The sequence below is a fragment of the Pempheris klunzingeri genome, chromosome 11, assembly GCF_042242105.1.
Source record: "Pempheris klunzingeri isolate RE-2024b chromosome 11, fPemKlu1.hap1, whole genome shotgun sequence".
Classification (NCBI taxonomy): domain Eukaryota; kingdom Metazoa; phylum Chordata; class Actinopteri; order Acropomatiformes; family Pempheridae; genus Pempheris; species Pempheris klunzingeri.
The window spans coordinates 6,636,912-6,653,575 of record NC_092022.1 but is presented as its reverse complement, the minus strand read 5'-3'; the positions used below and the strand labels follow the sequence as shown (position 1 = coordinate 6,653,575).

The 16,664-nt window shown below is 42.4% G+C and overlaps 1 protein-coding gene across 2 annotated transcripts in view; it reads right to left on the bottom strand.

Annotated features, from left to right (window-relative positions):
* Nucleotides 1–11,876, bottom strand: part of LOC139209499 (helicase ARIP4-like) — a 36,138-nt gene extending 24,262 nt beyond the window's left edge. The window contains exon 1 of one of the 2 annotated variants that reach the window (XM_070839232.1): nucleotides 11,803–11,876. In XM_070839232.1, the coding sequence (XP_070695333.1) occupies nucleotides 11,803–11,806 (4 nt within the window). In that variant the 5' untranslated portion in view covers nucleotides 11,807–11,876. Of the gene's footprint in view, nucleotides 1–9,970; nucleotides 10,255–11,802 lie in introns of those variants that run through there. The other variant, XM_070839231.1, reaches the window with a different exon arrangement.
* Nucleotides 11,877–16,664: the final 4,788 nt, after the last annotated feature.

Sequence of the window (16,664 nt, the reverse complement as noted above, 5' to 3'; positions counted from 1 at the left end):
GGGATTTCTACAAACAAAAACAGGATAATTTGAAAAGTGTTAAAATCACATACAAGAAGAAAAGAAGTTTATTACACTGCTGGAGTGGTTTGAGAAGTTTTAGTTGATGTTTTGACACTTTCCGCTCACCATAATTGTCGAGTGTTGAATAGTCCAGAGATAGATAGTTAGGTTAGGTTAGCTATGGTGACTTCATGTGTTCTCTGCAAACACACAGACTTAAAATGAAGCCTTTTGCGAGACATTTGGCTGCTAATCTGCAGCCACAATACAGTATCAGACTCCTGTCACTTTCTGTGACAGAAACTTAGTTGGTTCAACAAAACTTTGCTTTGTAAGAGCTTCAAAACTCACGGATCGGATCAGGATGAGCTGCTGCAGAACAGCACGGTTTAATTTCTGGTCTAAATTCAGTTTCTGAGTACACTTCATTAAAAAAAAACACTCCTCGAGTCAAATGGAGGTGTTATCTTAAGGTGAAAATTAGGGTTGAAGAGCTGATTGTTGCTAGGTGACCGAGCTAAGCTCAAATAATAGGCTGCGAGGGGTGAGGAGAAGGTGCAAGCGAAAAGCGAAAGCAAAAACAATCGTGACGGTACGTGGGCAGCATGGGGTGGCACGAGGTGCGAATGTAGTTAAAGCCTCGGCATCCATCACGACAGACACACACTGGGCAGAGAAAGTGAGAATGTGTCTTGATGAAATGCTGAATCACCAGCAGTCAGCGAGTGTCAGAGTAAATAGCATCCACAGCAAATTTTCTAAGCCATTAATTTGTTCTGTTGGACACTCCCTGTGGGTTGAAGACTTGCTGCTCCTCACAAAAAACAACACAACGTGTACTTGAGAGAAATGTGGCCCCAAAGAATGTGAGGCCATCGGCAACAAACTCATGGTTAGTGTGTATTTGTGTGTGTGTGTGTGTGTGTGTGTGTGTGTCTCAGAGGGGGGTTGCAGTGGAGAAATGTCTTCTGCAACCACAAGGTTATGTAACCACATCTACGTATATGTTAAGTGTTTATATAACTGCTCACTCACAGTGCTGTTGCATGGTTGCGGTGTTGTGTTCATCAGCACTAAGCACGCGTGTGTGTGTGTGTGTGTGTGTGTGTTTATGTATTTGTGTGCTTCAAGTGAGTGACACTCCCTCAAGTGTGTCTAAGGAAAGAGAAGAAAGAGACCATACGAAGGATTAAAGACACAAACTGCCGGAAGAGAAAGATGAATCAAACATTGAACCCCCCTGTAAAAAACTGCATCCCCAGAATGACACACAGGGTTGGGTCAGATCACTCATGTCGACAGTTACTGAATACAAATTAACCTTTTTGTAATTGGTAACATAATCAACTTGATTACAACAAAAGGGATTCTGTCTGAATACTTTCGTATTACTTCAAAATCAAATACTGAAATTGCACTTTATTCTGAAAGAGAGCGGACAGTCATATAAATTTGAGTTCCAAAAATATTCTTTTTCTCTTCAAACTCTTCAAATGAAAAGCACTTACACATTCAGCATTTACAGGTGGTCACAAACTGGCACAAACCACAGGTGTACTGTGTGTATTCTACAACCTCATATCTTCTGCACTTTTTCACAAGTTAATATCACTGGTTATTACAATATTTAAAATTGGCATATTTTAAAGACATAATTAAATGCTTATTCTATTTGTAAACCATTTCAAATGCAATCTGGTTTGATTATAGTGGTCTATTTTGTGTAATCTGATTACATAATGCCAATTACAGGAAATCAGATCTCTGTGTATAAAGCATATAAAAGGCGCCAATGTAACATGTATGAAAAGTGTGTTTTCCCATCAACTCCTCTTTGGTCTGACAAACTTGTTACTTTTATTTGTGAAACCCATTCACCCTCACAGGATGAAATAAACACTGCAAAGGCTGTTTTCTTGGCTTTGAAAAAAGTGACAAATTAGTGATATAAAGTTTTCACCCAGCCAACAGTGATGAAAACAGCTTCAGACTGCACTGAATAAGGTTTTCAGCAAGTCGTGCTTTTCAGAGAAAAAAAACTTCTCTGAAACAGATGGGTAAACGTCTGCCCTCGAGCTCAAAACACAAGTAAAGATTAGAAAAACATTTTCCTGCGCTGCTTCATTAATAATTACTACAGGCTGCGACAGAGCAGGCTGTGACCTCCCATCTGCAATCTGGTTTCTTAAAAAACTCTGAATAAAGCAATTTTTGTCCGACTGCAGCGTGATTTAAGACTTTCGTCCAAACTTTAAATACAATTTTGACTGATGTGTTAACATCACACATTCAATATGGAAAAAACTGAGGTGCACCAAAATTTCATCGGTCTGGTGTTCTGCTTATAGACAACTGTTTGAGTGACATGTCAAGCAGCCAGTTGGTATACTTGAATCACAAATGAGCCAGAGTTGGGCTCATCGGGCTAGCCAATCAGTGAGCTAGAATCTGGGAAACCAGGGGTTGCTTGTGACGTAGATTTATATCAGTGACTTGTCAGATTGGGTTGTGCGTGACTGCTTGACCTACATAGCAGGGTCCATTTACCCAGGCTGACAAACACACAGCGGTGATGAGACATGCCAAAGGACTGGACTAAGGATCCACTGTTTTCAGCTGTGCGTCTGTGTGTGAGCACGGTGGCTTACTTCACAAACTAGCCCATCTCTCAGTGTCTACGCTCTCCTGCCTCGCCGCCTCTTCCCTGTGAGTCACTGGCCCACACGCTGGAAATCAATAAATAAGTGGAATGACAGAGGTAGACAATCTGTCTGTGTCTCGCCCTCCGGTCCTCCGTTTGCCGTCTACGTAAGCAGATTACAGAAGACGGCAGACATTTACTATAACGTGGCAGAAAATCCTACACATCTCTCACACACACACACACACACAAGGAATACCACGAAGTAGACTGGGAAAGGAGGGACACAAAATTTATTGCAACTGAGCTCCAAAATTATAGCATGATGTTTCTGAGGAAAAATGAATCAATTCTGTCCCTTTTTTACTAGGAATTGTAAATAAATCAATTTTTTCCATAGTTATTCAACATGTTCTGGAGAACTTAGACGTGAATTGTGTAAGGGCTGACTTATGAAATGCCAGCGAGGACAGCTTTTGCTGCGTCTGAGGCAAAATGACAGGTTTTGCTTGCTATGGGTGAAAGTTGGTAAAAAATAATAAACCACTGCTATGCAATAGCCAATATATACATATTGCACCTTTAAGCAATTGTTTCTTCATTTGTTTCTCAAGTTTTAGGAATCCATTGCCTCTCTATTGTATATGAGCGTATTCGGGTGCATACTGTATGTCTGCCAATCATAGTTGTGTAACTCTGCTCCAATTATACCAGTCAATCAAATGTGGCAGTTTTTGACGGACCTGTCCTCTCCTCTCCGTTTCTCATTTTCTCGTCTCTTACTTATCCATCACTTCCTTTATTCCTTCATCTGTCTCTCATCATACCTACCAACATTTCCGAATATGAACTCCCTCCTCCTCCACCTTCATTTCTCCTTCACACCTCTCTTCTCTGTTCTTCTCTTTTAACTTCTGCCCGTCTTCTCACTCTTCTCCTCGTGTCATATTACTCCTTTCTCCTCATTTTTCTCTCCCTCTCGTCTACCTCTTTACCTCTTTTTACCCATTCCTCTTGTCCAGGTACATGTTCGAGCGTGCTCATTGGGCCCTCGTGTCCTCATTGTTACATAATCTCCTCCCACTGACGTTCGGTTATAAAACACAGAATAATGCCTCACAGGCAGGAAGACCTTGAGACATTCGGTGTGCTGCCGTCATTACAAGGTGTAATTACATTTGGATTATCATACGTCCATACTGCAAAGGCTGCGTTTAAGGAATTGAAAATAATGGAAAGATGGGCTGAAAAATGTCATCTATTGGGAATGCACTTTGCCTCTTAGTAGAAAATGCATAGAAATATATGAATATGCATCTGAATTCTAATGAGATTAATATTACAAGATAATTCTCTGTTTCATTAAGACAAAACACAGCACGACTAATAAATTAGTCTTTTCTCTCGTTTCCCCATCCATGACCTCATTTTCCACCAAATTTCGTTGAGAAAATTGATATGATTTTAAGATATCCAGCTAATTACAGTACAGACAAACAGACAGGAGAAAAGCCACATAGGAGGCAATGAGTCACACTTTAGTGGACTTCTAAAATAATGTAACTTCTATAGATGAAGGTGCATCATACTGCCACACTCCCTCTCCTTTTCAAATGTGAGAAAAATCCCAATAAACCCCATTTCTGTTGTGAGAGTTTCACTTTATTCATATTAGATGTAACCTACCAGAACAACAAGGCACTCACGGCAAAAGATAATACATTTTCCAACTTGCTGTAACAAGAAGACACATCGTTCCCTTTAACTTCAAGATTCACTGATTTCTGTAGCTCCCTGCAAACATCCCAGTAAAATCTAATCAAGTCTGGACTTCCTCCTTCCTTCCTCCTTCTTGAGAAACCCAACAGAATAACAGACAAACAAGCAAACAAGCGAAAACAACTTGAGTTTGTTGGGCATAAAGGCAAGAAGGCAACATTTCCCTGGAAACTGAGAAATTATGGAAAAACACGAAACAGGTAGCCTGATTTTATCTGACAGTAAACAGCTGGATCCAATCTAACAAGGTGTTTGAGTTCAAATGTCAGATGGGGGTCAAAATGTCAACATGACAAAAATGTAGATGGGTCACGGATGAACAGGAAGGTGTTAACAAGGTCAGTGGGTTGTGTTAACGCTCACGGTCAAGATGCAACACGCAAAACTTCTCTCTTTTATTTCCGCCTAGAGGCGCCTCCACACAACAAGATGACCTGCTTAAGAATCCAATTTACTTCAGTCACTTTTCGGGTATTTACATACATTTCCTGGAGATTTACATTAACCATAACCAGTTCCTGCCAAAACCTAAGCTCTTAACCACTGACCCCAAACTCAGCCTTTTACCACTTGGGGACACTTTTGTCCCATATTGTACATGCCATCCCCCAGTCGACTGGTCTGGTCTGGTGTGTGTGTCCACACACACACACACACACACACACACACACACAGTCTCAGTCTTACTCAGACAGAAAGTTGCTCTCTAATAGACAGACAGGCCACCGACGCTGAGGCTGGTCGGAGGAGGGGGGACGCTTATGTAACCGCTGCCTCTGGCTGTTACACAACCAGCATGTTCACAAGAACCTCATGTCCTGTACGCGCACACACACACACACACACACACACACACACACACACAAAGATGTACTGTAACACACACAGAACGCGCTCGCAGAAGCTGGCAGACCCGAACGACCACGGTGACATTTAAAGAACATCTTCTAGACACTCGTGCTCAGACATCATGGCATACTGTATGTGCCACGATAGCGTACGAGCATGGGTGTGCAGCAGTGTGTGAGTGCTGTTTAACAGAGTTCACACTGTTCTCTTACTTTAACGACTTCCAATTTGAGATGATTTGAGGAGGACGAGTTGGACAGGATCGTCGGGCTGATCATGAGATGAAAAAGAACACAAAGCGGCAGATAAAAGATCTATAACTCAGCTGAGAAGCCATGATACTTCTAATATCTAATATTTGAATAAGCATTAGTCTAAGCAGCCGATAGCAATAGAACTTCTTAATGAATGTCACTTTTTGTCACTTTAAACTGAAATTCAATAGACAATGTCATTTAACAGAGAAAAGCAGCATATTCTAACATTTTAGATTAATCAATGACCAAGATTGTTCTCGGTATCCTGATAATCAACTTAGCCATTGATTCAGTAACCATTTCAGCAGTGCTTGGAATCAGTAGCATCAGCATTAATCAGTAAGTAGGGCAGTTCATGAGATAACAGAAAAATGCTCGAAAGGTGTCCTCATAGAAATCGTTTTTTTAAATTCTGGATTCACACCAAAATCTAATGAATTTGTGGCCGTACTTTCCACCTAATTTCATGAAATCTGTATAAAGATATCGGAGATATCCAGCCAGCTAACAGACAAACAAACAGGACAGAGCAGTGAGAACTAAGTAGGCCAAATTGTATCTCGTTGCTGATATAAAACCGATATTTTAGAAGCTTTTAGTTGAGATCATAATCAAAAAGCACAGCCCTTTACATACGAGACTAAAAAAAAAAACATGGCCTTGGCAGAGTTCACAATGACAAACCTGAGGATTACAACTTGGAGAAATTGAAGAGATGCACAAAAAGAAAAAGAAAACAGACTGCTAATTACACTCCTGCTACTTTTTAAATTTGAACTCATCACAGGGTCATCTGCGGAGGTGGACTGAGAAAACAAATATTACAACACATCAGATAAAAAAAAGCCAAAACCAAAGAAAAAACACGTGGAAAAATAGTTGTGGCTCCCGAGACAGACAAAGACTTAAGTGGGTTACACAACTTGCCTTGAGAAATACAAAAATATATATATAAATTAAAAGACTAGTGCAGCTCTGAACATGGCAGCAGACACACACACACACACACACCTCTCTTATATAACAGTCTGCCCTGAATGAGTTATTAAGGCTGCTTTATTAGAGCGAAGCAGGTGAGTTATGAAACCCTCCCACAGGCTCTGTGTGTGTGTGTGTGTGTGTGTCAGAGCAACGAAAAGTGGGTGAGAAACACGACAAAGACTGAAGAGACAGAAAGAAAGAGATTGCAGAGATACAATGACTGTGATGATAGAGAGAGAACAGCAGAGGGGTGAAGCGAGGTGGAACGTTTGTAGGCCAGTGTGTCACTGCTGCTGAGGGGGAGGAGGAAGAGGAGGGAGGAAGAGGAGGAGGAGGAGGAGAGGAGACACGCACACGTAGACGTCTGGATGCTGTCACACATTATTACTGTGCTGGTCAACCTCCACTAAATATAAATATTACATCATACTGAAAACAGGCATTTTACCATGTGGGTCTGTCGGCCCATCACCAGTATGCAGTTAGTTGTTAGTTTTTCACCTGTACTTGCTGTCTTTTAGTGACAATGCAGATCAAGACTGTTCAAACCAGAACAAACACACAGCTTTTTGTGTGTTTTTGTTGAACAGGAAGAGAGAACGAAAGGTACTGGCTGTTATCAGGTAGGGATGTGAAATTATGTGACTGGTTCCAGTGGAGGACAGACGCTGCCCTCAAGATGTTCACTCTGTGATCATAAGACTGCTGTAATGTAACACAATACTGCACTGCAGCCATTTAACGAGAGAGAAAGAGAGCTTGATAGGCTCCCTCTGACAGGAGTTTATTCGAGACCAGCGTGGCAGAGACAACAGAGTCAGGGATGAAATCTGCACTTCTGTGTGATAAACCTATTATCTATGAGACTGAAAGGCAGGCAGAGTGACAAAAAGGAGAAGCAGACAAGGGAGGGGGGAACAAGGTGAATGGATTAGTGCAGCTGCGAGTTGAAAAACCCCCAAAGAGAACTTAAATGGAGGAAATTTACATTGAAGGAGAACAAAGAAACTGGCCTTATGATCTGACAGGGGGAAGTGGAGAGATCAAAAAACCTTGACGCTTAACAAAGACGACATTAAGGAAGTGAGAGCCATGTGGCCGACCGGGCCAAGCCTACGTCCTCTGTGCTGTGGTGTTATGAAAGCAGCCAGACTACATGTGTGGGTGAGCGGTGCACAGGCGGTATGGTCATCACCTGTGTGATGTTGTGCCACGACATGGATTTTGCATTAGTCACGTTACACATGACTGTGATAGATGAATAATTGTACAAAAGTTCACTTTTGGTCTGAATACTTGTCGTTACAGTGTACATCTTACTGCTGCCTCATCAGGGCCTCTCTCTCTCTTCCTACTTGCTTCTCTTAAACCGACTCCAGGCATCGTCCCAACCGGGCGCCTCTGTCTTCCACCTGAGCTTCGTGCCCCTCAGCCTGCACAGAGGGTCTGATGGATTGGAGGGTCTGCTGAGTGCCACCAGGCCTGGTCTGCCATTCGAAACATTAAACGTAAGTGTAACACAGCCTCGCCCTGCTCGTCCTCTGTGCGTCTCCAGCTACCCAACTGTCCTCTCTCCTCCGAAGGGAGGTAAGGGGTTCATTGTTCAGTTTCTCCTCAGCTGATCATCTCAATTTCATTTGACTCATTTGTTTATAGATTAAGGGTTTTCTGACGTGCTCTCCCATGTCTCTGTTTGATAAGGATACATACTATTTACATATTTTATTATCAAAGTATCAACTTCAGTTACATAAAAAAGAGAAACGGGACAGACAACTCCTCCAAAAACTATATGATATGATACCATCATCACCACCAAAATACCATGATATTGATTGAGATCATTTCGCCCACCCTACACGTGCTCCTAGCATTTGGCTTTGACCCTGGCGCTGGTCTGTACTGGACAGGCTGTTCCTGTCCGGTGTGCTGAGGCCAGTTACAACCGAACAGAGCGTGCAGTACAGCACAGGGAGGAAAAAAAGAATCCGTACGAGCTCTTTCCTGCTGCCCATAAATGACTCACTTTAATTCTTTTCACAATAAGCAGTTTGTCACTGACGAACAGACAATACTCACAGGAAGATGTGCAAAAAAACACACACACGCACACGGACATGGATTTGAGGGAGAACAGTGTGTTCTTTTAGCCTTTATCACAATTCCACATGCCAAGTTTGCATCAGTGACAAGGCATCTAGTGTCTTCACACAGCGAGCTAAACACCCAGGGCAATCCAAAGAATTATGAGCATGTAGACGTTTGTTTGTCTATAAAAGATCCCTGTGAATGCTTTTCTAAATGCATGGAAACACAGTGAGAGGCAGACGCAGTGGTCTGAAACATCAGAATCTGTTTAATCTTAACACTTATGTACAGAGACATTACAAAATATATCTCTGTCCTGCCACTGACAGACTGTCCTTGGCAATGAGGAAAGCTCAGTAGATGAAACCTGCAGTGACGCACAAAAAGATGCGTAGAACATATGGGACTCTTTAAAAGTAAGTCAAAATTCTTTGTTTATTGGCTGCATGGTCTTCATTTTGAAGACATCTAAAGAGTGATCTCAGGAAATTAACTTTCTGTACAAAGACATTTAATATGGTCTATTTAATTAAAAGATGAGGTTAAAAAAACAAACAAAAAAAAGCAAACAAAAAACCATTTGAATCAAACTGCGGCGGCGCTCTGCCCCTGCCTGTCACATCACGCGTTTACCCCCCTAACCCACTGGTCTGATGAACCATATGCTTTCCTGCCACTACATGCTCACACTTCCAGCATGGCCCAATCCTAGCCGGATCCACCAATCACACACTGGCATTGGTTTAGGTAACCGTAGAAACAGCCAATGGGAGTCAACAACACAAGAGAGAGGCAGCCGGGCACGCGTGGGAGAGACCGGCTGAAAGATGGAGGCAGGATTGACCGAAAAGGGGAAAAAATAGGATGAATCGGACAGAGGGAGGGGGAATGGACGAGTGACACTGGAAGGAGGGAAAATATGAAGGGATAGAAGTGCAGAGAGACAAAACAGTGAGGAGAGAAGACAGACAGACTGTGCATGTATAATTGGGTATGGATCTGGTGTTACACAACAATGTTAAGTAACTTCACAAGCGTCAATCAACTGCTGCTGCACATCCCAGACTCTTCAGAGATGGTTTCTGCTATTTATGCTTTAGCAAGCCCTCTTTTTACCCTTTTTATCTCCGTTATTTCATTTATGCTGCAGCCCAGGAGCAGTAATCATAACCTGTGCAGCATTGCCTCCTGTTTTCAAAGCATCGCTCCATCTAAGACCTGCTCAAACCCCCCTGTATTTCCTCTCCTAGCTACTTCTTAATTTTTCCCCCATCTCTCCATTTCCTGCTAGAGTTCTACCCCTTTCCACGAGGTCAGGGATTCATCCCTTCGCCCACCCTGCCTCAAGGGTCGGGGTGATGATGTCACCTACCTGTGAATGACTCGGATTCGTCCAGCAGCAGCATGGTTATCGAGTAAAGAGAAGAGCTGGTCTTCTCTGCTTTCCGTGCTCCTCTCCTCTCTTATCTCTTGCCCTCCAACTCCCTGACAAACTCTAAAAACCGCCTCCTCTTTCAGGGGTAAAAAATACTTTAAAAAGTTGCAAACGTGAGGTGTATTTCTCCTCTTAACCTTGTTTTACACTCAGCTGGCCTTTAATCTACTGCCTCAGTGACTGACTGACTCACTGACTACTGGCCGACCGCTCTGTGTACCACTCTATGGTCAATTGCAATGTGAATGCGAGGCAGGGGCAGGCAGGAGGGCTGGCAGCTGAAAAACTTACATAACCCTTCATGCTGGAGCTGGGGCCCGCTGAGGGGGGACTCCTACGGCTGATCATCCCTCATTGCCCCTCCTCTTTCCAAAAAAGTCCTCCATAACACGCTCAGGACTACAGAGCATGCACGGAAGCAGCCGCCCACACACTCATACTGCTTGTATGTGTGTTTATCGGTCACCAAAATGATCAAAACATCTCAACAATGTTTGACTGAAAACTGTTTGATAAAAGCCAAGGGACATAGACATATATAAAAAGCACATGCATGCATGCACACACGCACAAAACTACATTTGAAAGTATATGTGATTCATCCTCGACACAGCCCAGCTTTCTTTGCGTGAGCTGGCTGTTCAAAACTAAAGACTCCAATCGGATATAACAGATAAAACGATGGAGGTTATCAACCGTCTGTGTTAACCCAGGTTTTCTTCACAAGGCTCTCTGGGTGTTCCACTAATAAGGTGATGTTTGTCACCTCATTTGAGTCAACTTAAGCACAAAATCACACGATCGTGTGAGCTATGAGGACTAAGTAACCATAAAAGAGCGTATCCTTTGTGACACTGAAAACTACGGCTACGAGTTCAACCTCACTAAACCATTAATCTTACTTTGTGTGAAATTTCACAAAAAAAACAACAAATCTTTGAATTTGAATTGAACAGCCTCCGTACATATACAACCAATATGTACAATTTGGGAATAACTCTCAATCTCAACCACATTCACAGCTACATCAGGACTACATTCAAAAATATGTAAATCTACATCTGAAAGTTCTAATGTTCTGAAATCCTTGTTTGTAAAAGTCCCACATAAACATGTGTTTTATGTCTTGTTAATAAAAAGAGTATGATGTGTACAAACTTTTGTCTGATTTTTACAGTTAATCCAATGTGTTACATGTTCTTACAGACCTGTAGGGAAAACTTATGAGGATTTAGAGGACAGACTTCCCATTGGATTAGATGGCTAATTACTCATCAACACTGGAAGCTACTTTTATTTACAGAGACTGATTCTCTATGAGAGAAGAGAGATAGAGAACTAAATTCAGGCTTCTTCTAGAGACAGAAACTTAGTTCTGTGGGCAAGTTGTCCACTTTTAAACCAGAAATTTGCATAAAACCTGTAGTTTTACCCAAATTAACTGACATTTAAGTCCTTCTGAATCGGGACAAGGATAGGTTTTTTTGGAACAAGGACAACTCCTGGATCTATTTCATAACATGCCTTATGAAACCTCTGAGCTCTGCTCTGCCCGGCTGGCCCGGCCACAGACTTGGCACTGCACCACATGTAGGTCAGCATGGTAGAAACCTCCCCTGTGCCATACATACAGTGGCGAGGTGACATACAGCAGAGGAGACATGAGGACTAACAGAGAGATGTGAAGAAACAGACACGGTTGTGTGCCAACTCATCAGAAAAGCAGATATACAGTGAACCAGTTAGTCAAAAAATGTTCAGTTACTCACCCATGTCATGTGGTTGGAAGTGTTTTTTTGTCTCCTACTCTGGTGAAAGATCCATGCCTCCTCTACACCTTCACTCTTGCAAACTTTCTGCAGCTGTTATGTGCTCCTCCTTCATACTGCTAACACACTTCCTCAGTGCCCTCTCTAAACCGAGTGTGTCCAAGCCCCAGCGTCGTCGCGCAGCATTACCGGCGCTCCAGTGGGGACAGAAGGCCATTGGGACAATTACAAAACAATGAGTCGCTTAAAAGCTGCCCCGGCCTGCCGTGTGTAGGGAACCCCCCCATGTGTGCTGCTTTTCCTGTCTTCCTCCTCCTCCTCCTCCTCCTCCTCCCTCCCTCTCTCCCTCTCTCTCTCTCTCCCCTCCCCCAGCCAACTGACAGAGGAGTGAGTGTGATGTCAGCAGGCCACGCCCCCTCCACAGAGGCTGCCTTAGGTAACAGGGGTAATGGGGTTCAACCAGGAAAAGACGATGAGAGAAGGGAGACGAGGACGGGGAGGAGTGCAGGGATGTATAATGACAGTCCCGAGTGTTTACTGTAACTTGTGTTTTTGTTCGTTAGAGGTCGTTTCACTGGACTCTTATGGGGATTGTGACTCTATTGAAAAATAACTCAAAATTAATTTAAATCCTTTGAGACAGTTAGAAATATGAGCATATGAAGATGAAACTGTGAGGGAATGAGAAGAAGGCAAAGAGAAAACTTACTGAAGCATACATCTCTCATAAAGTCTTGGCAATTTTAAATACAAAAAGTTATGTTGACGGAGATCTTCAGTAAAAGCCAATTAAACTACATTCATGGGAAGCTTTTAATGTTAAATCATTACTGTTGAGTCTAAGTCAGAGAACAGATTCAACTCAACTGTTAAGTCTTAGTTTGTGCTACTGTGATGTGTAAAGGTCTTCTATAAGATAACATTTTCTTGTTTCTTCTTGTTCCTGAGCACACAGAGCGAAATCAAATCGATTAAAATCAACTTTGTCACCATTTGGGGAGAAAAAAGGGGACACTTTCCATTCGACATACACACTGACTGATACGTCTTTGCTGTAATTATGCGACTGTTTCCTTGCGATTGTAGATCTGAGAAACTAAAATGGTAATATGTGATTACAAACCATGCGATTACCATTTAGGCCTTTCTAGGATTGTGCTTATAGAGGAGTCAGGTGATCAAATGGACAGAAAGGGAGGAGAGGGCGGAAAACTGCACCTGCACAAAGGAAGGGAGGAGAAAATCAATAAAAAGAAAAATAGAGGCAGAGGGAGATAAAAAAAAAAAGAGGGGAAAATGGAGCACAGATGAATAACGTCATGTGCTACTACTTTCTGGTCAGCGCACTCGTTGGTAAATTCTCGTTTGGCTTCATGGGACGGTATCGCACATCGTAAACACCATTAAACACGCCATTAACACTACAGCTACCACAGACAGTAAATTTCACCAACATGCAAATGCAGAAAAACCATCAATGGTGAGGACGGCAGGAGGAATTATGGAGAATAATGGAGCCGACCAAGGTGAGAAACTGTAGGAGGAGATAATAACATTAAGGAAAAGAGAATTGAGATGACAGTTGGGAGGCACAGAGAACCCGTAAGGAAGGAAGAAATACATTAAAGATGAGAGGAGGGCACAGAAAAAGAGGAGCAATAAGCTTGGAGAACACGAAATGGAAGACTGATGAGAGAAAAAAAGTAGACCAAGGTAAAAAATAATAAGAGAAGAATAAGAGAAGAAGAATATGAGTAAAAAAGAAGCAGGAGAGAGAGAGAGAGAAATCTGTGGCAACAAGGGGAGGGTTTTTTTTTTTCTTCAAAACAATCCTGTGAACCCCAGGACCCTTTTAAACCAACATCGATGGTGTGGGATTATCCTTCACAGATCACTTTACATACACACACACACACACACACACACAGTGTGGAAGGTAAGTCTCATATGGCTACACACACTAACCCACATATGGAGACTGGGGGTGGGGCAACAAGAGTGAGGAATAGTGAAGTGGGGGAGGAGATACGGGGAATAGGAGGCAGTGACAGCAGCAATGTGAAGCCGGAGGACTGCCTGGCAACATATGAACACACACTCACACACACACACACACACACACACACACACACAAACACACATTCACCTTTGCCACACTACCACAGTTCTGGTATCCAGCCACGCCTCCTCCTGTGAGGAAGGAAAGCTCACATTTCACTGTTTACATAACCCAGATTGACCAATAGAGAGAGAGAGGGAGAGAGACAGAGAGCAGCACTTTGCCAAGGGGTGGAAGAAGAATTCATATGCTTTACATTAGTTTTAGTAATAATCTATTAAAACAAAAGCAGGCTCAGCAGGGTTGGTTATCTGGGGTTGGTCACCAAACGTTTTGTATCAAAAGTCAGAAAGTTTTACAGATGAGATGAGATGAGGGCTCAATAACAGCCCACCAGCCACAGTAACCACAACAATCTTAAATCTACAGAGCTCCTGCAGTAGTAGTTTAAGTCAAAAACAGGCTACAGACACAAAGCACAATGCTCAGCCAAAAACCTGTGTCAATAAAGGCATGAAACACCACCAGGACCGGCACATCCACTTCTGTCGCTCTAGGTGAACAACTATTATGTTGCCCCTCTATTCGTAACGAGCCACACCAGTAACAACTCACAAAGACCAGTATGCCATACATACAGCACAAATGGTGCTCTAGTGCAACACCAGTGTGCTCAGTTTTCATTTTTAGCTCAAGTTGTTTAACTAGTTTAACCATGACAAGATCTCTGGCCTAGTTTAGAGCAGTGAGAGGACACACTGGAGCTCTGCTTCACATTTACCAGTGATGTCCTTAACACCAAGATAACAGAAATATCACAGTGTTAATGAATTATTAGACTCATATCGTTGAGCAAACATTAGTTTAGCAGCTGTTCTGTGGCTAATAAATTAAATTATAGGTTTTTCTTCCAAGCACCTCGAGGACTTCTCACACACGTTGGCGTAAAAACAGTGCCAGGTTCAAAGTCCGCCTCCTGAAAAAGATCATGTGATATGATCAAAAGCTCCAGAACACAGACTAAATGGACCTTGTGCTGAGATTTCTTTCTCCACTGCTGTTTTCAAGGTCAAGAGTGAACCTTGAATGACCAGAGCCAGCCAGTTGTGTTTATTATACTAATATTCTGGATTTTGATGATCACCAACTGGTGAAACTACATGACTAGTTCAGTTGTTTCACTGAACTAATTATCAAAATGATCGGGTGTTTTGAGAATTATAAAATTGTAGATCAATGTAAACGTCCATCTATCATTCACTCGTGATCACTGTTGGATTTAAGCTGTTTAATAGAACAAACGTCAAATGTGTTGAGTCTGAGGGTTCATCAGAGCCTTTCAGACCACTAGACCTTCAATCAAGGGTTCTTATCTTCTGACTGTTGCTAAAAATGGCCCATCACCATCTGATTATAAATAAATCAATTCCAGCAGTAGGACTCCACAGTATGAGCAATGTGAAAATGAAGAGTTCGCAGCTCACACACACGATTCAAAACAAAGAGGGCAGGTGGGTTTTGCTGATGAGTTATTATTATTCTAGATCATAATCAGTTTGACATCGAGCCAGAGCGTTACCTGATCTGAAGTCTGCTCTCTCTCTCTCACACACACACACACAGCCTGGTGTGTCAGTATGTGGACCAGCTGGTGTTACTGTATCACCTCCTACACTTCACTCTGTGCAGCCCTCAATCAAGTCGCCAACGCACTCGCACACGCACACGACGAACAGTTGAGAAAGACAATGGAGATATATGATCATGTGGATGGCGTGTTCATTTCAACAATCCATCAAGAGCATTTAAACTATTTACACAGCACCCCATTTTTTTAGTGCCTTGTAAAAGTTACTTGTTAGCAAAATGGTGCCAATTTATTTTGTGCTTTTTGCTTTGTCTTTTACTTGATGAATGTGCCTTCAGCTCTGGTTTAGTCAAAAACATTTCTGTGCATTTAAGCTGCTGAATGTTCCCTGATGTTTCACAGCTGGTTGCTACTGTAGCTTTGCCTGTCTGCAGTTTGGTGCTGAGCACGCAGCGTACAGTGGGTTTACTAGAGCTCGTGTGCTGAAAACAACTTCCTGCTGCTGCTGGAAAGTTGATGAGATTAGCTGTGCACATATCACAAAAAAAAAAAAGTGCCATAAAAACAAAACCATGAGATAAAACGTGCTTAAAAAAAAGTGGTGCAGATTGGGTGTTCAATTCTCCCCCTTCCTCACTACCAGCAACCCCCTTTTCACGTTATGTGTTTGATTCAAGTTTTTAATCAAAGCCGACATCCTGTCTTCCTCAAATAACACATCATGAACTGAGAGGACCATGATGCTCCTCCACTTTGTTCTTACGCTGTTTATTCTTCACTGCCTTTATTGATGTTGTAATTTTCACGCCCGACTTCTAACATCTCCCTTTCAAAAAGGGACAACATGGTGCTCCACCAATCTAGTTTTGTCACAAGTTGACAAGGTGATGCATCTTGTCGCTGATGAAACCACCAGGTGTTTGTAACATTCGTGGGAGGAAACATGTTTGGTTGTTTTTCTTCAGTTTGAGTGTACTCTGCTTACCAACGCCTACACACAGGCAGGGGAGCAACAGGCTAATTAACAGACTATTACTCTCCTACTCTCTGGAGTCAGTGTGTGTGTGAGTGTATGCACACTGTATTAATATGTGTGTGTGAGTGTGTGTGCATCTTATGAAAGATGTGACTAAACCTCATGACAGCCTCATTTGAGCTGCAGAGAGCCAATAACATTCAGTGCACACACCCCTCAATCTGTCACACACACACACA